Raw genomic sequence first — 27,052 nt, 5'->3', positions numbered from 1 at the left:
GAATTCTATAAAACATTTAAAGAGTTGTTAATTCCTCCTCTCCTGGAAGTAATGAACCAGATGGAAGAAACCCAAAACTTGCCAGATTCATGTAAGACAGCAATAATTACAGTAATTCCAAAGACAGAGAAGGATCCACTAACACCAGCATCGTATAGACCAATATCTCTACTTAATTCAGATTATAAGATAATAGCAAAATTATTAGCAAACATATTGGCTGATTGTGTACTAAAAATAGTAAAACAAGACCAAACTGGATTTATTAAGAAAAGACGAACAGCAGATAATGTCTGTAAATTTATTAATTTAATTCATTCAGTTTAAGGAAATAAGATGCCAACAGTGGCTGTTAGACGCAGAAAAAGCCTTTGACAGGGTAGAATGGAATTATTTATTCAAAGTATTACAGAGGTTTAATCTACCATAAAAATATATTAATTTGATTAAAGCATTATCTAAGGGACCATTGGCGAAGGTAACAGTAAATGGATATGCATCGAACCAATTTAAATTAAATAGGTCAACTAGGCAGGGATGACCATTATCCCCCTCATTGTTCGCTTTAGCAATGGAACCATTGGCAGAACTGATAAGAACAGAAAATAAAATAAAAGGGATAAAAATAAAGGAGAAGGAGTATAAAATCAGTTTATTTGCAGATGACATTATAGTATACTTAACAGAACCAGAAATATCAATAAAAGAATTACATAAGAAATTGAAGGAGTATGGAGAAATATCAGGGTACAAGATCAACACAAATAAAAGTGAAGTGATGCCAATGAGTAACGTGGATTATCCAGAATTTAAAAAAGAATCACCATTTAAATGGCAAACACAAGCAATCAAATACCTAGGTATTAGGTTAGATAATAATTTAAGACACCTGTACAAACTAAATTATCAGCCACTAATAAAGAAAGTGCAGGAAGACTTAGAACATTGGAAATAAATACTGCTAACATTGACAGGGAGGGTAAATTGTGTTAAAATGAATGTCTTCCCGAGGATATAATACATATTTCAATCAATTACAATTCCCTTAACAGAGAAATTCTTTAATCAACTAAAGAGAATAATAAGGAAATTTTTGTGGAAAGGGAAACCGAGGATAGCGTTAGATAAATTAACAGAGAAGAGCAACAAAGGTGGTTTCTAGTTACCAAACTATAAAAATTATTATAGAGCAGCACAATTAAGGTATTTATCAGACAAGGGAAAAACAAGATTGGACTAAGATAGAGCTAGATAAAATAGGGGAGAAGGTACCGGAACACATACTTTATAAGTGGGATGAAAAGCTGGTACAATATAAAAGCTCACCAGTATTGCATCATATACTCAATATATGGAAGAAGATTCACTTAGAAAAGAAAAAAACAAATTACCAAATACCAAAATTATTATTGACGCAAAATCAGCTAATCCCTTTTACAATAGATAACCTTTCCTTTAGAGAAAGGGAGAGAAAAGGAATCAAAAGAATAGAAAGTTGTTTTTTGGGAAATAATTTATTAACATTTGAACAAATGAAGTACAAATATGGAATAACTCATGGTACAATGTTTGCATATGATCAACTGAAACCCTACTTAAAGGATAAATTTGTAAACAGACTGAGATTACCAGAAGGAAGCAGCTTTGAATATGTGATTACAGATACAATGATAATTAAAAGATTTATAACGAACATGTACATCAAGCTGCAAGATAAGTAAAATGATGAAATAAGCTATAAACCCAAACAAAAGTGGGAAAAGGATTTAAACAAAGATAAAAAATGAAACATGGGAAAAGTTATGTTCTGGAACTATGAAGAATATAATAAACACAAGGTTACGCATGATATAGTATAATTGGTTACACAGGTTATATATCACACCCAAAAAGTTTTTTAAAAAATGGGATCCAACATTATCAGATAGATGTTTTCGCTGTAAGAAGGAAACGGGAACAACAGTACATGCAATTTGGGCATGTGAGAAAGTGAAAAAGTTTTGGGAAGATCTAAATCAGATATTAAATAAAATCACAAAAAAAACAACATACCAAAAAATCCAGAGATCTTTCTTCTAAGTAATATAAGTAGTAAGGAATTAGGCCTCAAACTGGATGAAGCGCAAAATAGATTTATTATGATAGCCTTAGCTGTAGAAAAAAAATGTATAATGTCAACTTGGAAATCAGAAGAGAGCCTGAGAGTACAGCAATGGTACATGGAACTGAATAAATTTATTCCATTGGAAAAAAATAACATATAATTTAAAAAATAAAGTCACATTATTTGAACAAATTTGGGAACCGTACATGGAGCATAACAGAGAGGGCTTGCCTCGGACCTCCACCCCCTAAAATGATAAGAAGACAAAATGACTTGATCCACTGTGTAAAAGTAGATGACACATTTTTCTTGTTTATTTTTTATTGTGTGATGACATTGTTTAATGGGTTTAATTGTTTTATATATGTTGAATGTTTATTGGTTTTGGAGGGGGTTGGGAAGGTTGGGGAGAAAAAAAGGGGAGAAAATGCCACTGTGTAAATTTAAGAGGGAAATGTTTGTATGTATTTTGGTTGAGATGGTTCACAGTGTGAAAAAATATATATAAAAAAAGGAATTGGAGCTGGATTTGGATCATATGGGAGGCAGAAGGGGTCATAGACAGGAGTTACAGGGATACTATCATACCTAGGAAGCAGGAGGAGGGTAGATGGGTGACAGGAGAAGGAAAATGAACAGGCAAGTCGCACAAAACACCTTTTGGCCTTCCCCCTCAATAAGGTGAATACCCCTTATCTGAAATGCCTGGGACCAGAAGTGTTTCAGATTTTGATTTTTTTCCCAATTTTGGAACACCATTTTAAAAATGCACTAATTCACTCAGATTTAGAGATGCATGCATTCACATTACAATATAAATATTTACATATGCATCTACACTCCATAATGCGTCCGCTACGTCCTGTTCTCCGATCAGTTTCTGAATTCCATTACGTATTTACTTTATGGGACTACGGGCAAAAAAAAAGTTTTGGATTTTGGATGATTTCACATTTCAGGTATTCGAAAAAGGGATATTCAACCTGTATACCATTTTTGATACTGGGGTGGGGGGGTGGGGTCCTACCAGGGACAAGTCACAAAGATCAGGTTTCTGAAACGGAGTCTGGGTTTGTGGCCAAGAAAGGAGGGGAGGAAAAGAGGTGAGGTGTAGTGATAGGGGATTCCATAATTAGGGGGAAGATAAGAGGTTCTATGGAAGAGATTGAGTATCCCAGATGGTATTTTGCCTCCCTGATGCCAGGGTCAATTTCAGATCTGCATTTGTGTTATGAGACAAAGATCAGAATTCAATCTAATATCGATAGCCAGAGAGGAGCAAAGCCCATCTCTGCATGCAAGCAGTAGCCAGAGGGGGAATCCCCGATTTCTGACCGAAAACGTTTGTAATAGGCTGATGGTCTGTAACGAGAGTGAAATTTCTACCATAATGGTAGAGGTGAAGTATCCACATGCCAAGCACAATCACCAAGCCTTCCTTGTCACTCAACGTGATAAATTGGCTTTTCTGAGCCATCATCCAATTTGTGACTTAGGACAGCCCCTACTCCATAGGGACTTGCATCCACAATCAAAACTAGTGGTTTAATGGATCGTACAAGGACTGCCTAAAGAAATCTCTTGGTGCCTGCCACATTGACCACCGCCAGTGGGCTGATATCGCCTCAAACCGTACATCTTGGCGCCTCACAGTTCGGCGGGCAGCAACCTCCTTTGAAGAAGACCGCAGAGCCCACCTCACTGACAAAAGACAAAGGAGGAAAAACTCAACACCCAACCCTAACTAACCAATTTTCCGCTGCAACCGTGTCTGCCTGTCCCGCATCGGACTTGTCAGCCACAAACGAGCCTGCAGCTGACGTGGACATTTACCCCCTCCATAAATCTTCGTCCGCGAAGCCAAGCCAAAGAATGGACTAGAACGTGGTCACTAGCTAGCACACTGTAATGGAAGATTCTAACCTATTTTTTAACCTGTTTTTTCTTAATTTCCAGCTCTTGGTTCTGCAGAGCTGAGAACCTTTTTTTTAAACTTGCAGCTTTGTGTTCTGCAAGGCTGAGAACCTAATTGTTTTTAGAATCAGCAGACATAAGCTAAATTCCACCGAGGGGCCAGAGATGCTGTTATCCGAAGAAAGGACATCTGTGTACTGAGAACATTTAATCTTCCTGCTTGTTTTGGTCACAGACTGTCAGAGGCCTAGCCTTGATGTAGAATAAACCATTGTATTAAAAATTATAAGCTGAAAATTATGTTATTTGTTAATTAACCTAGCTTGCTTGCTTATCTTTCTTGCTGTGCTGGGAATAGGTGCTTGGGTAAGCAGTTTTTGGGTAATATAAGGCATGGTCCCGCTGCTGAAGTGGGAGACTCTCCGAGAAGTGGCAACATCTCTCAGCAAGAAGAAGAACTTCTGGAGTCCAGCCAACGTCCCGGTCAGGGGAGGTGGAGAAGCTGCTACCGGCGCTCTGACAACCTACTACAAGTGTGCAGTCGTTGCCTCGCTTCGGCCGTTGGGACCAGTCCAAGCGTTGATAAGTATAGTTGGGAAGGGCTTGTATATTGTAGTGTGAAATCAGCTTTTGAATTAGTAACAAACATTTGTATAATCTGAACTGCTCTCGGTGTGTGTGTCTATTTTCTTTCGGTAGCTCAAACACTGTGACCAATCTAAAACGAACAAAGTGAGAGGTACAAATTTACCCAAGACACACACTCAAAGGGTTCTTCATATTTGTGCACCATTTCCACTCTGTGGAGTGTTGCAGCAGCACATAGAGCGGGTGTAGTTTTGAACTCAGATTTGGAATTTCCCATTGTAACTGTGACAGAATATAGATATGTGTTTGGGTGATAAATTGAGGCAAGGTTTATTAGTGTAGGTCACATACAAACACTTTAAAACGGATCTTATTTAAAATACTGGAGCTCTGCTACTGCTAGATGTGTCGGGGCCTCAGAGCCTTTGCAAAAGCTTTGAAGAGTGCCCAAGAGACTTCACTAATGGATTGTTGTTTACAAAAAATCCAACAGATAAGAGAGCTTGTCAGAGCTACATTCTGTCTGAAGGGGAACTTGCTATTCTAAGAGGGTCATGTGGTTTTGCAAGCAGAGAGTCTCAAACGGGTTCTGTGTGTGTGAGAGAGAGAGAGACAGAGATCAGTTTTACAGTCAGCAGCAGCAACTGGAACAGGACAAGCTGGCAAACTTGTGGAAAACCTTATTTTGGACGACGGGTTGTGAGTGCTTAGTTCAGCCTGGTCAAGAGGAGAAGACTGGCTATTTAATGTTTCACTTGGAATAAGAGAAACAAAAAAGCACCTGAAAGAAATAAGTTATCATCTGGAGAACCCTGAGGGGGGCAAGTTTCTTCAGCAAGACACTGAAGTGGCTGATGGAAGTAAATCAGTTGTGGCTTTCCTGGAACAACAAATCTCTCTCTGAAAACCGACAAGAACCTTCTTGAGTGGTAACCATTTACCTTTCAAGCACCTTAGAATGTTAAATTCTGTGCATACTATAAGAATTGCCTGCAACCAATGGACTTGGAGGAATGAGAAGTGAGATTGGACTGTGAATCCAAGAACTTTTTTGAACTTACACACATTACATACACGTGCGCTTAGAATTAGAAGGGGGTTAAGTTAGGTTAGTTAAGTCAATAGTGATAAGTTAAAGTGTGATTCTGTTTGCATGTTTAAAGATAATTAAAAACAACTTTTGTTTATGTAGCCATTTGACTTGGTGAATATGTATTGCTGCTGGGTTTTGGGGTCCTCTGGGCTCGTAACATAACTTATCATCCCGAGGAAAGATTTCAGTTTATTCTCTGGTTTTCGCACATTTGTGATGGCCTTCACTTTGTCCTGCAATGGCTTAATGTCGTCATCAGTGAGTTTGTGTCCAAGGTAACTGATAGTCTGCTTCAGAAATTGGCACTTTTTACAATTGAATTGCACATTGTGTTTGTCCAGCCAGGCAAACAGCTCTGCTGGCACCTTCGTGTGCTAGTCGTAGGTATCAGTCACAATCAAAATGTCATTGAGGTATCAAAAAACATGCTCCATGCCTGACAAACTCTTGTCTATAATCGCTTAGAAGAAGACTGATGTGGTTTTCACTACAAAGCACAAGCAATTGGGTGCAAGCAAGCCTTTGTGAATGTTGAGCACGAGGAGTTCAGCCAACTCCTCATCAAGAAAAGGAAAAAATGTGTATCATGGTTAATGTGATTAATGGTGTGAAAAATAAAAAATTAAAAAAAAAAGAAAGAGCAGATTAAGTGCACCAGCTGGGTCAATGACCGAAAACACTTATCTTGTGCAAGTTTTGCGATCTTGCACATTGGGCAGCTTGTAGCCATCCTCCTCGATGACCTCCGTCATGCGCTTGTAGTCACTGCACACACAAATATTCCCTTGGGACTTGGAACCATGAACTGTGGGTGAGGTCCATTAGGTGCAACAGGGTCATCATTTATGAACTGCTCAAACTCTATACAGTTTCCACCAGTGTATAAAACACGGGTCATGCATGCTGAAATGTCTGTTTTGCACCTGGCTTGCGTTTAGTTGAAGCAGTAAACCCTTTTATGCCTTATCCTTCATTCCCAAACAACGTGTCATACCTTCTTAGAATTGAGTCTAACTCGAACTGAGCAGAAGATGGAGCAACCCATTTATGGTGTGATTTATGGGTTGGCTTGGGCTGAAATTTGATCTCATTACCCCGATCCCTAACCACCAAAATGTTCTCCCAACTCAATGTGATTTGGTAAGCCAGTCTCTTCCAATTCCAGCATGAATGTTTCACAATTTTCATACTGCACTGGGAGAGTTATCTTACTGAGGACTGGTACTATCTCCCCACAGTAGCTCCTAAGGATGTTTTTTGTTTCCTCTAATGAAAACTCTGACAATTTTGCAGAGTACACTGAGTCAGACAGGGTCAACTGGGAAGCTCCTGTATCTACCTCCATCTTAATGCATGCATTTCCTACATTTACATTAACTTTCTACGGTAAAAGTGTACGGTAGCACTCATCCTCAAGCTGAATCAAACCAAATGTCTTATCCATTTGTACACTCAGATACTAAGAGTCTTTGACAGAATAATTTTCAACAAATTTTGTCTTCTCATGGCCATGCTTTGAGGAAAAAACACACCGAGTGAATATGTCCTCATTTCTTACATTCGTGCACGTAATGTCTTTGAATCGGCAGGTGTCAGCCCCGATGGTTTCCTTCACAGCACTTGCACAGCATCCCCTTGTTGAATAAGTTAAAGGAAATTTTGACATCTGCTTCTTCTTCCCATGGCATAGTCGATGGACCTCTCTACTCCTGGCTGCTTTCCCCATATAGTCCTGCTTTGCCACCCCCGCCATCTCATCAGCGATGCCTTTAGCCCTTGCGTCGTCGAACATCAAATCACGAAGCAAAAGAAGATGTCGCTGAGTATGGGACATTTTGGGATGTAGTCCCGAAGCAAGTCTGTCTTGGAGTGCCTTCTTCAAAAGATAGCCGAAGGAACAAGTTGAAGCCAGGGCTGATCCGGACTGCACAGATTTTTCAGCAACTTCTATGCTGCCAGTCCCACACTTGCAAGAAATAAACTCATTTTCTTGCCCTCAGCAATGGTATTGGCATTGAAAAAGGCATCCAGGCAATCAGCATAATCCTCAAAAGACTCCACAGTCTCCTCAAAAACAACAACATTATTGAAAACTGCCATCATGCGTACCTAAAAAGTACTCATTGGTGATTTTGTGTACTGGAGAAACTATGAGTTTAGTTCGAGGTTCCAATATCTAAGGTACACAGTCAAAAGAACAGAGAAAAGGCACACATGACTTGATAGAGTGAGATCTAAAACTCAAGTGGTTTCTTCACTTAGCACACGTCACATTGCAAAGCGATTTAGTCATAGCTGTACAGAGTTTACATTTTACCAATTATGGTTATAGTGGACATTCCTTGGATATTAATTATGCAACAGATCATTTGCATAAAATAATGAAGTTAATAACTTAGCATAATTGCATAGTCATGAGATAGTTATAACACATCAGCATGGATGCAGACTTAAAGGATACTGCAATCCCTCTGTTCTTCCACTCTGTCAAGAATCTTGACATTAACCATGTACTCTGCCTTCAATTTTGACAATATTACACATCTTTTGAGGTGGAAAAGATGCTGAAACTTTCACTTACATGATTTTAACCAATTTCTAGGTCACTTAGTGGGAATGTGATTTGATGTTTGTGTTATACACTACAATATCTTAATGCACCAAAGAAGGGTTCAGTCCATTTTCTTGTCAAATATTCTAGTATTCTTTTCAACTAAACAATATGTGCCTGTGTTATCCCTTCTATACGATTAAGCTTCCTTCAGTGGAATTGGGTAGCATCATTCTATGCTGTGGAATGTTAATCTGAAAGGAATAGAAAGTTAACAAATAATTTTGTTTTTGAGCAGTTATTTATTATGATGTTTGTTAAGAGTATAATCATTGGTTTGGAATTCACCATTCAAATAAATTTCCAAAATTACATTCTTTCCAGAGTGAAATTCCAAATCTGACAAGGCCTTCTCGGCATTCCAATCGACAAAAGCCAAGGTTAACATCAAAAGAGTTATCGAAAGAAGAAACTGCAAGAATTGCAAAGATTTTTGCAGGACGCTTTACTGAAAATCATTGAAATTGTTTTTCAATTAATATTATAAACCTACATAAATCATACCTGGAAATCTGTGAATGCCCAAGTACATTAAGCCAGAAGTTAAAAATACATGTGACTTTTGAGATTTATAGTATCTGAGCCTGAACCATGAGTACAGTAAAACTGATTACCCCGTTCTCCAGATCATCTTCTACTCCTGACATAAAAGCATATTTGTATTTGGATCTGTATTTATCAGATATTGTTACTTGTTTATTCCTTTAATTTCTTCGTCATACTCAAGGGCTTTGGCTGAGGTGAGTTTTGAGTTTGTTTCCATTGACATTTATATTCCTGACCTACAGCAGTGTAAACTGTTTGCACTGCACTCCAAAATAGCACCCAGGCAATGGACAGTGGTCAGCATACATCTTCTGCAAAATATTTTCCACATTCTGTTCAATGTAAAGCACTGAAATGAGTGACAGCATACTACAATAATGTTTTTATTATAACAAAATTACTTTCCTTGTAGATGGTTCTGCTTTGTATGAACAGCATAAATTACCACAGCACTTTATTCTCCCCTATCGTACAAAGGTTAATGAATATTTTTCTTGCATCACAAATATATTGAGTCTTCTGATTCTCGAGCTGGGAATGTTCCAATTCTTAAGTGTCTAATTGTAGCACTTATCGGGTGTACCTTAACCCTTAGTACAGGAGGATTTCATTACAATGGCTATCGGGTGTACCTTAACCCTTAGTACAGGAGGATTTCATTACAATGACTATTGGGTGTACCTTAACCCTTAGCACAGGAGGATTTCATTACAATGGCTAACAAGGCATCATTTAGTAAACCTGGTGCAAAACAAAAAGAAGAAACTGGATTGCAGAATATAACCATCAGTTTCACGGTAAACTCAATGTAGTGAAGAAATGTTTTCTTCCAATTCCCATAGTTTTCATTGGAGTGTGATTTGCAGCAAAATCAAACTAAGCAGACTAATGAAATGGATCTTAAATAGGGGCCATTTTCTACAAACTTCCAACAGGGCTGCATTGTTTTTCATGGAACCCTGCTATTGCTGGTATTGCTGTTTTGAAGTGACAATAAGGCAATAATTGCTCAATTACTCGAGCTTGTTTTTCTTAAACAAGGTTGAGTGTGAGAATGTTAAAGATCAGAATGTAGAAAATACCATAGAGGAGGGCATCTAAGCAAGGATTTTTCTATACACGGATAAAGGATTGTGTTGGTCATAATGCTGTTGGGTGTATTTTTTTATTAGTATGAAATGACCGAAATCTTGTATAGCTGGTTACTAAACTTTAATGTTTCTATCAATAAGAATGATGTTTTTCAAAGCAGAATGTAAGTACTCTGGCAATAAATTATTTTTCAATGTATTACAATTGTTTTTATTGGTGATATATTTTGGGGTGTTCATGATTCTGGTAAATCTGTCCTAATTTAGAACAAAAGGCTCAATGTCTCAGTGTATAAGTTACTTTGCATTTGTGGGATAATTTTAATAAAATAACAAACAATGTATAAATGTAACCACAATCAGGCAAGATTTCAAAACCCTGTCTTGCATTAATGTTGTTATATGTTTAACGCTGGTTAACATTTTTTATTCACATGGCAAGGGTACATTATAGCCATTGAAAAAACACTGGTGAATTGCCACCTTTAACCATAAGAACTCAGTCTATTGAAGGTTCTCCCATAGTTCCAGAAATTAAGAACAGAGATAATGAAGTTACCTCTCTTTTCAGTTGGAATTGCTTTTGAAGTAGCCTTAATGAGGAACTCTAAGTCACTTTGCAGATAGTACTCATTTCAGCCACTCTTACTAATTAGCGTACCAGCGACCCGGATTTGAATCCGGCTTTGTCTGTAAGGAGTTTGTACATTCTCCCCATGTCTGCGTGGGTTTCCCCGGGTGCTCCGGTTTCCTCCCACCTTTAAACTTTTGGGGTTGTATTTGGGCAGCCCAGAGGAAATGGCTTCTAGCATACTGTAAATAAAATGTTTACATTTTTAAAAATTAAACTTATTGAGCTTCTTAATGCCACACTTGGTCAAATGCTGATATAAAGGTTAGCAATTCTCTCCTTGTCTATTAAATTCAGTTCTTTGGCCAGATTTGGAAGTGTGAAGTCAGTATCAATGAGAGCCCATAGGCAGCCTCTCCTATGGCTTTCATTTAATTTAACCCTTTTACCATAGGTTGAAGGGACATTAATAGACTGGATTAGTTGTGACTAATCCAATGCTTTCTGTAGTCAATCTTAGTATGCAGAGGGCATTAAAGATGATCACACAGTTTTCAATAATGGGACAACTTTGGTAAGAATATACATATGCAAATAAAGGCAAACTCCATATCCTGTGCAGCTGCAAGATTTGTATCTTTTATTTGAAGCAACTTGTAATGAGATGGGCACTGAAGAAAAGATCAACTAGGATTTTCACTGACATTTTCATTAATACCAAACCAGCCAATTCCACATATATAAAAAAATCTCTGATGAGACCACATTTAGAGTATTGTGTTCATTTCTGCTCACCTCATTACAGAAAGATGTGGAAGCTATAGAGAAGAGATCTTGCTTGGATTGGAAAATACATCTTGTGTGACAAGTTAGCAGAGCTAGGGCTTTTCTCTTTGGAGTGAAGGAGGTTGAGAGATGACTGAGAGGTCAACAAGATTATGAGAGTCATGTATAAAATAAGGAGTCAGCACCCTTCTTCTAAGGGCAGGAGTAGCAAACACCAGAGGAGATGCGTACAAAGAGAAGGGAGAAAGGTTTACACAGAGAGTTGTGGGTGCCTGGAATGCCTTGCCAGGAGGAGTGGTGGTGGAGGCTGGAACAATAGGGGCACATGGATGAAGTAAAAGTAGAGGGTTCTGATGTAAGGAAGGTTTCGTTTTTTTGGTAGGTGTCCTGGGTAAACTTGTACCTCTCACTTTGTTCGTTTTAGAGTGGTCACAGTGTTTGAGCTACCGAAAGAATACAGACACACACGCCGATAGCAGTTCAGTTTATACAAATCTTTATTACAAATTCTAAAGCTGATATCAAACTACAATATGCAAGCCCTTCCCAATTATACTTATCAACGCCTGGACTGGTCCCAACTGCCGAAGCGAGGCAACGACTGCACACTTGCAGTAGGTTGTCGGCGCGCCGGTAGCAGCTTCTCCACCTCCCCCAACTGGGACGTTGGCTGGACTCTAGAAGTTCTTCTTGCTGAGAGGTGTTGCCACCTCTCGGAGAGTCTCAAACTTCAGCAGTGGGACCATGGCTTATATTACTCAAAAACTGCTTACCCAAGCACCTATTCCCAGCACAAAAAGATAAGCGAGCAAGCTAGCATGCTTAGGCTTCTATCGAATAACACAACTTTCAGCTTATCACTTTGAATACAATGGTTTCTTTTGCGTCAAGGTTAGGTCTCTGCCTGAAAGACTGTGACCAAAACAAGCAGGAAGATTAAATGTTCTTGGTACACAGGTGTCTTTTTGTCAGATAATTGCATCTCTGGGCCCCAAGGTGGAATTTAGCTTGTGTCTGCTGAGTCTCAAGCAGGTTACTGATTCTCAGCCTTGCAGGAGCAAAAACATGGTTTAAATCCTCCAATACAATATCATGGGCCGAAGGGCCTGTACTGGGCTGTAATGTTCTATCATTTTCAGTGCAGAGAAGCCAGACTAAAAATCTTGCAACTGAATTTATAGAAACGATTTGGAAGAGGAGGCCATGTGTATCTAAGTTTTCTGATGACACTACCTGGAGTGGAAAAGCAAATTGTGCGAAATGTTTGCAGAGGTTGAGTGAGTGGGCACAGGTCTGGCAGGTGAAATTATACATTGGTATATGTTTGGTCATCCAAAGAAGTGAACCTGGGCCAAGCGATTAAAGTGTCTGTGAGTGAGGGCATTGGGACAGGCAAGCTTTGTTGTTTTAGTTTAAAGATAGGATTGGTCCTCAAGTAAAGTTCATAAGTAGAGGTGGGGGGGTGGGCAGGCTCGTTTTGACAGCATCAGAGAGGAACTTGCAAAAGTCATGGGGTGATGCTGTTTACAGGTAATGGGAAGTCTGGCAAGTAGGAGGCTCTCAAAAGTGAAATAGGCAGAAGGCAGGGGGAGTATGTTCTCGCCACACAGCAGGATTAGCGAATTCTAGTTGACAAGAGGTTCTTGGGGTCTGGTGCAGAAAAAGGAGACGTATGAATGTGAGGACTGCAGGAAATTTTATGATTTTATTACCACTTGTGCTGAGTTAGTGAAAATTTTATAACAGGCAAATTGCCTTCATACACTGGCTTCCTGCCACCTCAGGAGCTGTTCAGCCATTGGTAGATTGAGGGAATCCGGCACAAACAGTTGCGCCGTGCCATCAGTTTCAGACCTGATGAGAGTGGCCCCTGAGATCACAGTAACCATCCTGGCTGCAGTACACCCTGAATAGCCGGTGTGCTCTCTCCGGTAATACCGACCCCCCACTGTCAAAGCTGCTCCTCTCATTCTCCCAGCAACCGCTGCCTCCCCAGCAGTTGCTGGAGTTATCACCACCGCAGCCTTTGCTGTGGTTGCCATCTACATGTGATGCAAATAATTTACAAATTTCCCCATGAAGATTGCTATCAATATACATTGCTATCGACCTGCGATATGCTCAAATTACAAATATTTTAAAAGATTCGTGCCCTAAAAATTCACAATTGATGTAACAGAATACAATTTGTATTGTCTGTCAGTATTATAACAGAACATTAAAGAGAATCCCAGGATTGTTTGGTGATCATCATCGCACGTTTCAACTGTTCATAGGTGACAAACATCACCACATTCCATGAGCCCAGCCTCAGGAAGGAAGGCATGAACCTGTGGTAAAAATGAAACATTTTAAGTGATTTGTTAACTTGGAGGTAGTCCATGTCATTACGAAGCTTTAAAATGGCCTCCCATGCCCCATCCCATGTTTAAATTAATCATGTTTGCACAGTCATATATTTGGTGTGAATGTTATTTGGCTGGACACTTCTGTGGTGGGAACCATAAACAAGACAGTGCATTGGAAAAGCAGCAAGCAAGGAAGATGAATAATTAGGATCAGAACCAATGCCAATGACTTGGGAGATGAGCAGGCAGAATTGAAGGAATCACTGCATTTCATTGATAATGGAAGGCAAGGATGGGGGAGGATGAGAGGGTGGTGTGAAGAAATGACAGCAACCCAGGACCAGCAAGCATAGAAAACCAGCATGGAAGTGGTGCAATGGAGCCCTAGTCCTCATTGCCCATTAGCCTAATTCAGGAGGAGAAACTAATGTGGAAGAAGGATTGGTGGTCATTTATTTTCAGGTAATCTGAGTCATTAAGGCATTTGACTTACTTTGAACCCCCAAGACCAAGAAAGCAGAAAATGAAAACGTGCATAATGTAGAGAGCAATATTCGAGAACTTGGAAGATTTGTTGGCGTTTAATGCAATGCCTTCACAGCGCCAGCCATTGGGACTGGACTGATGCTTGAATCCATGGTGTCTGTAAGGAATTTGTATGTTCTTCCCATGTCTGTGTAAGTTTTCTCTGGGGGCCCGTTTCCTCCCACCGTTCAAAACGTAGGTTAATGGGGTGTAAATTGGGCAGCCCAGACTCAGGGCCAAAAATAGCCTGTTACCGTGCTGTATGTCTGCATTTAATTTTTTTTAAAATTTGGTTGGTAATATGAGGTCAGTTGGAGGTGAAAGACAACAGGTTTCGAAGAAGAATCAGGCTGAGAAAATAAACCCATTAACCGTTGTGGGGGGGATTGCACAGTTAGCAGAACGTTTAGCAGAACGTTTAGCACCACACAATTACAGCGCCAGGGACCAAAGTTCGAATTTGGCATTGTCTGTAAGGAGTCTGTACGTGCTCTGTGACCGCATGGAATTCTGGGTGCTCCAGTTTCCTACCACTCTTCAAAAAATGTATAGTGTTAGTACATTAACAAGTCATGTGGGTGTATTTGGGTGGTACAGGCTTGTGCACCAAAGGACCTGTTACCATGCTGCATCCCTAAATCAAAGTAATCTCAGTATAAGAGCTATCAGGTGTAGTTGTCCAGCAAGGGATAAGTTGCAGAGAGATCAGTTTGAGGATGTAAAATGGAATGGATAGAAGGCTCTTAGAAGTGAAGGAGGAAAACACTGCAATCAGAAATGAGGGTGCAGCAATGGTTCTACTGTCCATGTGTTCTTTTTATGGTTCTTTTTATGGTTCTACTGTCCATGTGTTCCTTTTATGGTTCTGTACCATGTGTTCTTTTTATGGATCTACTGTCCATGTGTTCTTTTTATGGTTCTTTTAATGGTTCTACTGTCCATGTGTTCTTTTTATGGTTCTTTTAATGGTTCTACTGTCCATGTGTTCTTTTTATGGTTCTGTACCATGTGTTCTTTTTATGGATCTACTGTCCATGTGTTCTTTTTATGGTTCTTTTTATGGTTCTACTGTCCATGTGTTCTTTTTATGGTTCTTTTTATGGTTCTACTGTCCATGTGTTCTTTTTATGGTTCTGTACCATGTGTTCTTTTTATGGATCTACTGTCCATGTGTTCTTTTTATGGTTCTTTTTATGGATCTACTGTCCATGTGTTCTTTTTATGGTTCTTTTTATGGTTCTACTGTCCATGTGTTCTTTTTATGATTCTGTACCATGTGTTCTTTTTATGGATCTACTGTCCATGTGTTCTTTTTATGGTTCTACTGTCCATGTGTTCTTTTTATGGTTCTGTACCATGTGTTCTTTTTATGGATCTACTGTCCATGTGTTCTTTTTATGGTTCTTTTTATGGTTCTACTGTCCATGTGTTCTTTTTATGGTTCTGTACCATATGTTCTTTTTATGGATCTACTGACCATGTGTTCTTTTTATGGTTCTTTTTATGGTTCTACTGTCCATGTGTTCTTTTTATGGATCTACTGTCCATGTGTTCTTTTTATGGTTCTTTTTATGGTTCTACTGTACCATGTGTTCTTTTTATGGTTCTTTTTATGGTTCTGTACCATGTGTTCTTTTGATGGTTCTACTGTACCATATGTTCTTTTTATGGTTCTTTTTATGGTTCTAATGTACCATGTGTTCTTTTTATGGTTCTTTTTATGGTTCTACTGTACCATGTGTTCTTTTTATGGATCTACTGTCCATGTGTTCTTTTTATGGTTCTACTGTACCATGTGTTCTTTTTATGGTTCTGTACCATGTGTTCTTTTGATGGTTCTACTGTACCATATGTTCTTTTTATGGTTCTACTGTACCATGTGTTCTTTTTATGGTTCTTTTTATGGTTCTACTGTACCATGTGTTCTTTTTATGGATCTACTGTCCATGTGTTCTTTTTATGGTTCTACTGTACCATGTGTTCTTTTTAATGGTTCTTTTTATGGTTCTGTACCATGTGTTCTTTTGATGGTTCTACTGTACCATATGTTCTTTTTATGGTTCTACTGTACCATGTGTTCTTTTTATGGTTCTTTTTATGGTTCTACTGTACCATGTGTTCTTTTTATGGATCTACTGTCCATGTGTTCTTTTTATGGTTCTACTGTACCATGTGTTCTTTTTATGGTTCTGTACCATGTGTTCTTTTGATGGTTCTACTGTACCATATGTTCTTTTTATGGTTCTTTTTATGGATCTACTGTCCATGTGTTCTTTTTATGGTTCTTTTTATGGTTCTACTGTACCATGTGTTCTTTTTATGGATCTACTGTCCATGTGTTCTTTTTATGGTTCTACTGTACCATGTGTTCTTTTTATGGTTCTTTTTATGGTTCTGTACCATGTGTTCTTTTGATGGTTCTACTGTACCATATGTTCTTTTTATGGTTCTTTTTATGGTTCTACTGTACCATGTGTTATTTTTATGGTTCTTTTTATGGTCCTGTACCATGTGTTCTCTTTATAATTCTTTTTATGGTTCTGTACCATGTGTTCTTTTTATGGTTCTTTTTATGGTTCTGTACCATGTGTTCTTTTGATGGTTCTACTGTACCATATGTTCTTTTTATGGTTCTTTTTATGGTTCTGTACCATGTGTTCTTTTGATGGTTCTACTGTACCATATGTTCTTTTTATGGTTCTTTTTATGGTTCTGTACCATGTGTTCTTTTGATGGTTCTACTGTACCATATGTTCTTTTTATGGTTTTTTTTATGGTTCTGTACCATGTGTTCTTTTGATGGTTCTACTGTACCATATGTTCTTTTTATGGTTCTTTTTATGGTTCTGTACCATGTGTTCTTTTGATGGTTCTACTGTACCATATGTTCTTTTTATGGTTCTTTTTATGGTTCTACTGTACCATGTGTTATTTTTATGGTTCTTTTTATGGTCCTGTACCATGTGTTCTCTTTATAATTCTTTTTATGGTTCTGTACCATGTGTTCTTTTTATGGTTCTTTTTATGGTTCTGTACCATGTGTTCTTTTTATGGTTCTTTTTATGGTTCTGTACCATGTGTTCTTTTGATGGTTCTACTGTACCATATGTTCTTTTTATGGTTCTTTTTATGGTTCTGTACCATGTGTTCTTTTGATGGTTCTACTGTACCATATGTTCTTTTTATGGTTCTTTTTATGGTTCTACTGTACCATGTGTTATTTTTATGGTTCTTTTTATGGTCCTGTACCATGTGTTCTCTTTATAATTCTTTTTATGGTTCTGTACCATGTGTTCTTTTTATGGTTCTTTTTATGGTTCTGTACCATGTGTTCTTTTGATGGTTCTACTGTACCATATGTTCTTTTGATGGTTCTACTGTACCATATGTTCTTTTTATGGTTCTTTTTATGGTTCTGTACCATGTGTTCTTTTGATGGTTCTACTGTACCATATGTTCTTTTTATGGTTCTTTTTATGGTTCTGTACCATGTGTTCTTTTGATGGTTCTACTGTACCATATGTTCTTTTTATGGTTTTTTTTATGGTTCTGTACCATGTGTTCTTTTGATGGTTCTACTGTACCATATGTTCTTTTTATGGTTCTTTTTATGGTTCTGTACCATGTGTTCTTTTGATGGTTCTACTGTACCATATGTTCTTTTTATGGTTCTTTTTATGGTTCTACTGTACCATGTGTTATTTTTATGGTTCTTTTTATGGTCCTGTACCATGTGTTCTCTTTATAATTCTTTTTATGGTTCTGTACCATGTGTTCTTTTTATGGTTCTTTTTATGGTTCTGTACCATGTGTTCTTTTTATGGTTCTTTTTATGGTTCTGTACCATGTGTTCTTTTGATGGTTCTACTGTACCATATGTTCTTTTTATGGTTCTTTTTATGGTTCTGTACCATGTGTTCTTTTGATGGTTCTACTGTACCATATGTTCTTTTTATGGTTCTTTTTATGGTTCTACTGTACCATGTGTTATTTTTATGGTTCTTTTTATGGTCCTGTACCATGTGTTCTCTTTATAATTCTTTTTATGGTTCTGTACCATGTGTTCTTTTTATGGTTCTTTTTATGGTTCTGTACCATGTGTTCTTTTGATGGTTCTACTGTACCATATGTTCTTTTTATGGTTCTTTTTATGGTTCTGTACCATGTGTTCTTTTGATGGTTCTACTGTACCATATGTTCTTTTTATGGTTCTTTTTATGGTTCTGTACCATGTGTTCTTTTGATGGTTCTACTGTACCATATGTTCTTTTTATGGTTTTTTTTATGGTTCTGTACCATGTGTTCTTTTGATGGTTCTACTGTACCATATGTTCTTTTTATGGTTCTTTTTATGGTTCTGTACCATGTGTTCTTTTGATGGTTCTACTGTACCATATGTTCTTTTTATGGTTCTTTTTATGGTTCTACTGTACCATGTGTTATTTTTATGGTTCTTTTTATGGTCCTGTACCATGTGTTCTCTTTATAATTCTTTTTATGGTTCTGTACCATGTGTTCTTTTTATGGTTCTTTTTATGGTTCTGTACCATGTGTTCTTTTTATGGTTCTGTACTATGTGTTCTTTTTATGGTTCTACTATACCATGTGTTCTTTTTATGGTTCTTTTTATGGTTCTGTACCATGTGTTCTTTTTATGGTTCTACTATACCATGTGTTCTTTTTATGGTTCTGTACTATGTGTTCTTTTTATGGTTCTACTGTACTATGTGTTCTTTTTATGGTTCTTTTTATGGATCTATTGTACCATGTGTTCTTTTTATGGTTCTACTGTACCATGTGTTCTTTTCAACCCACTGATAAGGAGTGAAGGCAAGGAAAGTCATTTGTTAAGGAGACAATCACATGCTGGCAGATAAATGAAGCCCGCTGATAAGGAGTGAAGGCAAGGAAAGTCATTTGTTAAGGAGACAATCACATGCTGGCAGATAAATGAAGCCCGCTGATAAGGAGTGAAGGCAAGGAAAGTCATTTGTTAAGGAGACAATCACATGCTGGCAGATAAACGAAAGATGTTAATGAAAGACGGGATTCTTTAAGCCCAGCTTCGTTGTATTGTTGCTGGTGTAGAATGGTTACCCTTTATAAAAAGCTGTCAAGCCCTCCTTTCTCAGCATGGTTAAGGAGCAATTAATGGCACTGCTGTATTGGCCACGGGTGGAGTTCATGTATCTGGTCTTCACAACGTCGACAGGAGACGCCACAATAGTCGTGCAGAATCCAGCAACACAAGCAGAACAGAAGTGGCAAGGAAGGTTGTCTGCAAAGAAAAGCTCAATTACCCACTTTATCTCGACTGAATCGGTGTCATCTCTTACATCCAGAAATCATCCGGTGCTTACCAGTCATCAGGTGATAGTGGAACAATGCATTCTTAAAGACGTCGTAAGTCACCAGCTCGGCACAGTTGACAATAGAATTGCGAGCAATATTTGGCACAGCCCCTGTGAAACCAACACATTGCCTTAGCGGAAGCGAACTGGTCCATCTGAAGCCACCTCTGGCAAAGTAGAACAAAATTTACTGCTACGTCCAGCCATCACATTGAACAAAATTACTGCTAACATCCAGCCATCACATTGAATGAAATTGCTAACGTCCAGCCATCACATTTAACAAAATTACTGCTAACGTCCAGCCATCACATTTAACAAAATTACTACTAACGTCCAGCCATCACATTGAACAAAATTACTGCTACGTCCAGGCATCACATTGAACAAAATTACTGCTACATCCAGCCATCACATTGAACAAAATTACTGCCAACGTCCAGCCATCACATTGAACAAAATTACTGCTAACGTCCAGCCATCACATTGAACAAAATTACTGCTAATGTCCAGCCATCACATTGAACAAAATTACTGCTAACGTCCAGCCATGACATTGAACAAAATTACTGCTAATGTCCAGCCATCACATTGAACGAAATTACTGCTAACGTCCAGCCATCACATTGAACAAAATTACTGCTAACGTCCAGCCATCACATTGAACAAAATTACTACTAACGTCCAGCCATCACATTGAACAAAATAACTGCTAACGTCCAGCCATCACATTGAACAAAATTACTGCTAACGTCCAGCCATCAATTTGAACAAAATTACTGCCAACGTCCAGCCATCACATTTAACAAAATTACTGCTAACGTCCAGCCATCACATTGAACAAAATTACTGCTAACGTCCAGCCATCACATTTAACAAAATTACTGCTACGTCCAGGCATCACATTGAACAAAATTTCTGCTACATCCAGCCATCACATTGAACAAAATTACTGCTACATCCAGCCATCACATTGAACAAAATTACTGCTACATCCAGCCATCACATTGAACAAAATTACTGCTAACGTCCAGCCATCACATTGAACAAAATTACTGCTAACGTCCAGCCATCACATTGAACAAAATTACTGCGACATCCAGCCATCACATTGAACAAAATTACTGCTACATCCAGCCATCACATTGAACAAAATTACTGCCAACGTCCAGCCATCACATTGAACAAAATTACTGCTAACGTCCAGCCATCACATTGAACAAAATTACTGCTACATCCAGCCATCACATTGAACAAAATTACTGCTACATCCAGCCATCACATTTAACAAAACTACTGCTACGTCCAGCCATCACATTGAACAAAATTACTGCTACATCCAGCCATCACATTTAACAAAACTACTGCTACGTCCAGCCATCACATTGAACAAAATTACTGCTACATCCAGCCATCACATTGAACAAAATTACTGCTACATCCAGCCATCACATTGAACAAAATTACTGCTACATCCAGCCATCACATTGAACAAAATTACTGCTACGTCCAGGCATCACATTGAACAAAATTACTGCTACATCCAGCCATCACATTGAACAAAATTACTGCTACGTCCAGCCATCACATTGAACAAAATTACTGCTACATCCAGCCATCACATTGAACAAAATTACTGCTACATCCAGCCATCACATTGAACAAAATTACTGCTAACGTCCAGCCATCACATTTAACAAAACTACTGCTACGTCCAGCCATCACATTGAACAAAATTACTGCTACATCCAGCCATCACATTGAACAAAATTACTGCTACATCCAGCCATCACATTGAACAAAATTACTGCTACATCCAGCCATCACATTGAACAAAATTACTGCTACGTCCAGCCATCACATTGAACAAAATTACTGCTAACGTCAAGCCATCACATTGAACAAAATTACTGCTAACGTCCAGCCATCACATTGAACAAAATTACTGCTACGTCCAGGCATCACATTGAACAAAATTACTGCTACATCCAGCCATCACATTGAACAAAATTACTGCCAATGTCCAGCCATCACATTGAACAAAATTACTGCTAACGTCCAGCCATCACATTTAACAAAATTACTGCTAACGTCCTGCCATCACATTGAACAAAATTACTGCTAAATTCCAGCCATCACATTGAACAAAATTACTGCTAACGTCCAGCCATCACATTTAACAAAATTACTGCTAACGTCCAGCCATCACATTGAACATAATTACTGCTAACGTCCAGCCATCACATTGAACAAAATTACTGCTAACGTCCAGCCATCACATTTAACAAAATTACTGCTAACGTCCAGCCATCACATTGAACAAAATTACTGCTAACGTCCAGCCATCACATTTAACAAAATTACTGCTACGTCCAGGCATCACATTGAACAAAATTTCAGCTACATCCAGCCATCACATTGAACAAAATTACTGCTACATCCAGCCATCACATTGAACAAAATTACTGCTACATCCAGCCATCACATTGAACAAAATTACTGCTAACGTCCAGCCATCACATTGAACAAAATTACTGCTAACGTCCAGCCATCACATTGAACAAAATTACTGCTACATCCAGCCATCACATTGAACAAAATTACTGCGACATCCAGCCATCACATTGAACAAAATTACTGCTACATCCAGCCATCACATTGAACAAAATTACTGCCAACGTCCAGCCATCACATTGAACAAAATTACTGCTAACGTCCAGCCATCACATTGAACAAAATTACTGCTACATCCAGCCATCACATTGAACAAAATTACTGCTACATCCAGCCATCACATTTAACAAATCTACTGCTACGTCCAGCCATCACATTGAACAAAATTACTGCTACATCCAGCCATCACATTTAACAAAACTACTGCTACGTCCAGCCATCACATTGAACAAAATTACTGCTACATCCAGCCATCACATTGAACAAAATTACTGCTACATCCAGCCATCACATTGAACAAAATTACTGCTACATCCAGCCATCACATTGAACAAAATTACTGCTACGTCCAGGCATCACATTGAACAAAATTACTGCTACATCCAGCCATCACATTGAACAAAATTACTGCTACATCCAGCCATCACATTGAACAAAATTACTGCTACATCCAGCCATCACATTGAACAAAATTACTGCCAACGTCCAGCCATCACATTGAACAAAATTACTGCTAACGTCCAGCCATCACATTGAACAAAATTTCTGCTACATCCAGCCATCACATTGAACAAAATTACTGCTACGTCCAGCCATCACATTGAACAAAATTACTGCTACATCCAGCCATCACATTGAACAAAATTACTGCTACATCCAGCCATCACATTGAACAAAATTACTGCTAACGTCCAGCCATCACATTTAACAAAACTACTGCTACGTCCAGCCATCACATTGAACAAAATTACTGCTACATCCAGCCATCACATTGAACAAAATTACTGCTACATCTAGCCATCACATTGAACAAAATTACTGCTACATCCAGCCATCACATTGAACAAAATTACTGCTACGTCCAGCCATCACATTGAACAAAATTACTGCTAACGTCAAGCCATCACATTGAACAAAATTACTGCTAACGTCCAGCCATCACATTGAACAAAATTACTGCTACGTCCAGGCATCACATTGAACAAAATTACTGCTACATCCAGCCATCACATTGAACAAAATTACTGCCAATGTCCAGCCATCACATTGAACAAAATTACTGCTAACGTCCAGCCATCACATTTAACAAAATTACTGCTAACGTCCTGCCATCACATTGAACAAAATTACTGCTAACGTCCAGCCATCACATTGAACAAAATTACTGCTAACGTCCAGCCATCACATTTAACAAAATTACTGCTAACGTCCAGCCATCACATTGAACATAATTACTGCTAACGTCCAGCCATCACATTGAACAAAATTACTGCTAACGTCCAGCCATCACATTTAACAAAATTACTGCTAACGTCCAGCCATCACATTGAACAAAATTACTGCCAACGTCCAGCCATCACATTGAACAAAATTACTGCCAACGTCCAGCCATCACATTGAACAAAATTACTGCTAACGTCCAGCCATCACATTGAACAAAATTACTGCTAGCGTCCAGCCATCACATTGAACAAAATTACTGCTAACGTCCAGCCATCTCATTGCAAATTACCTGCATTTAATCACTATACAAAACAATAGTCCTGGAAAGGCGACAAAAGGCTTTATCTTCAAGACACTTCTATTTATGAATAAGGAGTTTTTTAAAAAAAAGCTGTTACTAATGAGCAAACATTAATTAAGGAAGATTTTGTATTCAGTCCATGATAAACCTTGTTAGTCTATTCAGCTGGGATATTTTATGCAAGCTTCCTTTTTCCCTGTTTCTTCTGGGAGAGGACACAGGAACATTTCCCTTCAAACGTGTGGATTCACTATTCACAAATAATTCACTGGCTTTGCTTCCTGAACATATTTGGGTGTATTTTATCGATTCTTGGGCTGTTGATCACGAACATCACACTAAAATGTTCCAATTACATACCCTTTTTTTTAGCTATAACCTGTTTTTGAGATTTCTGTCATATTTTAAGTCTACCTCAAGTTTACAAAACCATGAAGTGGAACATGTCATTGAAAATTCATTTTCTGCATTCGCACTTGGACTCCTTCCCTGCTGATCTTGGTGCAGTCAGTGACGAACGTGGTGAAAGTTTCACCAGGATATTGTGACCGTGGAAAAGCAGTATCAGGGCAACTGGAATCCATCAAGGCTGGCCGACTATTGTTGGACACTGATACAAGAGGCATCAGATGCTGAGTACAAACAAAAATCAGCGGCAAAACATTTTTAGGTCAGTTGAACTAACACAATATGTCAGCATCATTATGCAATTAAACCTGCTACATTCAATAAAAGTTAATGTTTCTCCAACTTGCTACGTGATACAGCAAATCTAAAATTATTTTTGTGTTCAGCTTGAGATTGTCTATCATAATCCAGAATTGTTTTCAGATAACAAACCTTTTGAAAACATTTGCTGCCCAGTGTAATGGGATTCAGGAGGAGGAGAAGTTCCCATTTTTTTCACTTGCCATTGACAATTGTCAAATATAAATGAGGCAACAACTAGAGGACAGGGGTTGAGGGTAAAAGGGGAAATATTTAGAGAGCATTGGGGGAACTTCTTCACACAGAGAGTGTGGAACAAGCTACCGACTGAAGTGGTGAATGCAGGCTCAAGTTTGACATTCAGGTAGGTAGGTGCATGGGATAGGAATGGAGGGCTATGGTCCGGGTGCCGTTAAATTGAACTAGGCAGAATAATAATTTGCCACATGTTAGAGGGTACAAGGACCTGTTTCTGTGCTGTAGTGTTCTCTGGTTCTATAAAACCAAAAGGTCCTGTCAACTCAAGGACCCTCATTTCATCACCAGAAGATCTTCACAGACCTTTCCATAAGCCTTTAAGTCCTTCTTCTTTGGCAATTGTCCTATAGGCATTTAATGTCCCACTGTAACGCTTAGTCACACCAGTGATGTTTGCTTGTGCTTGAAACCTTACTTTCACCACATCGGTTGGCTGTGCAAAGGTGACTGCCATGGCTCCAGTGGTACATCCAGCAAGTAGTCGACAACTAATGGAGATAGCTGAAAAAAACAAAATTAGCAAATTGGAGATCCACACTTTGTTCACTACATGTCAAAGGCTGGGGCTAAAGCAGTGATCTAAGGTAGATAAGAGAAGCAGGGCAACTGGGGCAGGAGGGGAAACTTAGAATTACACAATCGTATGGCACTGAGAGACACTCAGCCCTCTTTCAGCTCATTGAAGCAGAACCAAATCACCAAACTTTACTGTGGCTTTTCTCCCCCTTTTTCATGTACATATTAATTCTATTTTGCAAGTTAGTGTTATGTTTGTTTCTACCACCATTTCAGGAGTGCAATTCACAATAAGAGCATCACGGTTAGGTGATTAGTGATTAGCTCAACACTGTTACAGTGCCAGCGACCAGGGTTCGAATCCGACGCTCTCTGTGTGGAGCTTGTACATTCTCCGTGGTGCTCTAGTTTCCTTCCACCCCTCAAAATATACTGGGGTTGTAAGTCATTTGGGTGTAATTGGGCAGCGTGGACTCATGGGCCAAAGTGGATCTATTACCATGCTATATGTCCAAATTAACTTTTTTTAAATAAAACTTGCCTTATTTTCTTATATGTGCAAATCTCCATTGTTTTTTGTATTCTGTTCAAATTCGACTATTGCAAAGGTTGACATGCACTGCATTTGGTGCTTCACGTAGCCTCTTCTACATTGGTGAGACCGAGCAGAATCTTGGGGATCATTTCACAAAGCATCTATGCTCTGTCCGCAATGGGCATCCTGAGCTCTCAGTTGTGGGCCATTTCAACTCCCGTTCCTATTCCCAAAGCAACCTGTCATTCCACTGTTAAAGTGAGGCTCATCATAAACTAGAGGAACAACACCTCATATTCTGCCTGAGTAGTCCACACCCCAGTACCCTTTCCCATCTTCTCATATCCACCACCACCCCTTCTTATCCCCCTTCTCTTTAGTTCAAACCTCTTAAACCCCTATTTCCACACTGGATTCCTCTGTGCTCTTAGGCCCTTCTTACAGTCAAAAATCCCAAGTGTAAAGGTAGAGATTCTCCATCCTTATGTCGGGACACTTACCTCCATTAATGCGCCTGGCCGGATCCAATGCTCCGACTGCAATCCCTCTTGTGGGAAAGGTCAGCAGTGGAGCGCTGTGCTCTGCCACCCTGCATGAATGTAATGCTACTGAATATAGGGGCAGGATAATGACATCGCAGTGATGTCATCAGCCCGTGACCCATCTCACTCACCCCTCTCCCTCCCTCCATGACCCCCTCAGGATAGAGGCAGCCGCGGCCGTCAGGGCAGAGGGGGCTGGTGGGAGCCGTCAGGGCGGGGGGCCGTCAGGGCAGGAGTGGCCAGCAGGAGCTGTCAGAGGAGGGTTGGCCAGCGGGGCCATCAGGGGGCGGCCAGTGTGGGCTATGACAGCCCTGCCGGCTGCTCTGGTACCTCACTGGGCCGCTTCGGCCTTTGAGGTTGCTCGTCAGTGCTAGCAGCTTAATACACAGCTGAGAAATGACCGTCTTCCCAACCCATAATCCCCCACGCAGCTGCAACCTTTCTTGGAAACGCAGAGTGGTTTGTTGCATGGAGGATTATGGGTAGGGAAGACGACCATTGCTTTGTCATGTATTTATGATGGGCGGCGCCACAGCAACAGTCACCCCGCCTACGGTGGCTCCAGACGCCACCCCGAGATACCGCTCTGCATAAAAGCAGCAGTGGAGCAGCCTTTTAGAACTACTCCATGAACAGGTAAGTTTAAAATTTTCATCTGCCTCTGCAGCCGGCCTCTAAGCGGGGGCCCAGCATGAAAACACCTGTTCTCACTCCCTGCCCTCCCCATCCCCCATCCTTGGTTCCATCTTGATCACTCTTTATTCCAC

The 27,052-nt window shown here is 39.3% G+C and overlaps 2 protein-coding genes across 8 annotated transcripts in view; one reads left to right on the top strand and one right to left on the bottom strand.

Annotated features, from left to right (window-relative positions):
* Positions 1 to 10,146, top strand: part of c2cd3 (C2 domain containing 3 centriole elongation regulator) — a 187,502-nt gene extending 177,356 nt beyond the window's left edge. For all 5 annotated transcript variants that reach the window (XM_069891824.1, XM_069891821.1, XM_069891820.1 and 2 more), the window contains one exon: positions 8,635 to 10,146. In XM_069891824.1, the coding sequence (XP_069747925.1) occupies positions 8,635 to 8,772 (138 nt within the window). In that variant the 3' untranslated portion in view covers positions 8,773 to 10,146. The remainder of the gene's footprint in view (positions 1 to 8,634) is intronic.
* A 1,637-nt stretch (positions 10,147 to 11,783) lies between these two features.
* The window catches only part of LOC138739543 (dicarboxylate carrier UCP2-like), a 52,546-nt gene continuing 37,277 nt past the window's right edge, over positions 11,784 to 27,052 (bottom strand). For all 3 annotated transcript variants that reach the window (XM_069891831.1, XM_069891832.1, XM_069891833.1), the window contains 4 exons: positions 24,996 to 25,193; positions 19,538 to 19,639; positions 19,275 to 19,455; positions 11,784 to 13,634 (listed from right to left, as the gene is read on the bottom strand). In XM_069891831.1, coding sequence (XP_069747932.1) covers positions 13,523 to 13,634; positions 19,275 to 19,455; positions 19,538 to 19,639; positions 24,996 to 25,193 — 593 coding nt within the window. In that variant the 3' untranslated portion in view covers positions 11,784 to 13,522. The remainder of the gene's footprint in view (positions 13,635 to 19,274; positions 19,456 to 19,537; positions 19,640 to 24,995; positions 25,194 to 27,052) is intronic.

Source organism: Narcine bancroftii, chromosome 7 (assembly GCF_036971445.1).
Source record: "Narcine bancroftii isolate sNarBan1 chromosome 7, sNarBan1.hap1, whole genome shotgun sequence".
In the NCBI taxonomy this organism is placed as follows: domain Eukaryota; kingdom Metazoa; phylum Chordata; class Chondrichthyes; order Torpediniformes; family Narcinidae; genus Narcine; species Narcine bancroftii.
Note: the sequence above shows the minus strand (reverse complement) of the source record. Positions and strands in the feature narration are given on the sequence as shown.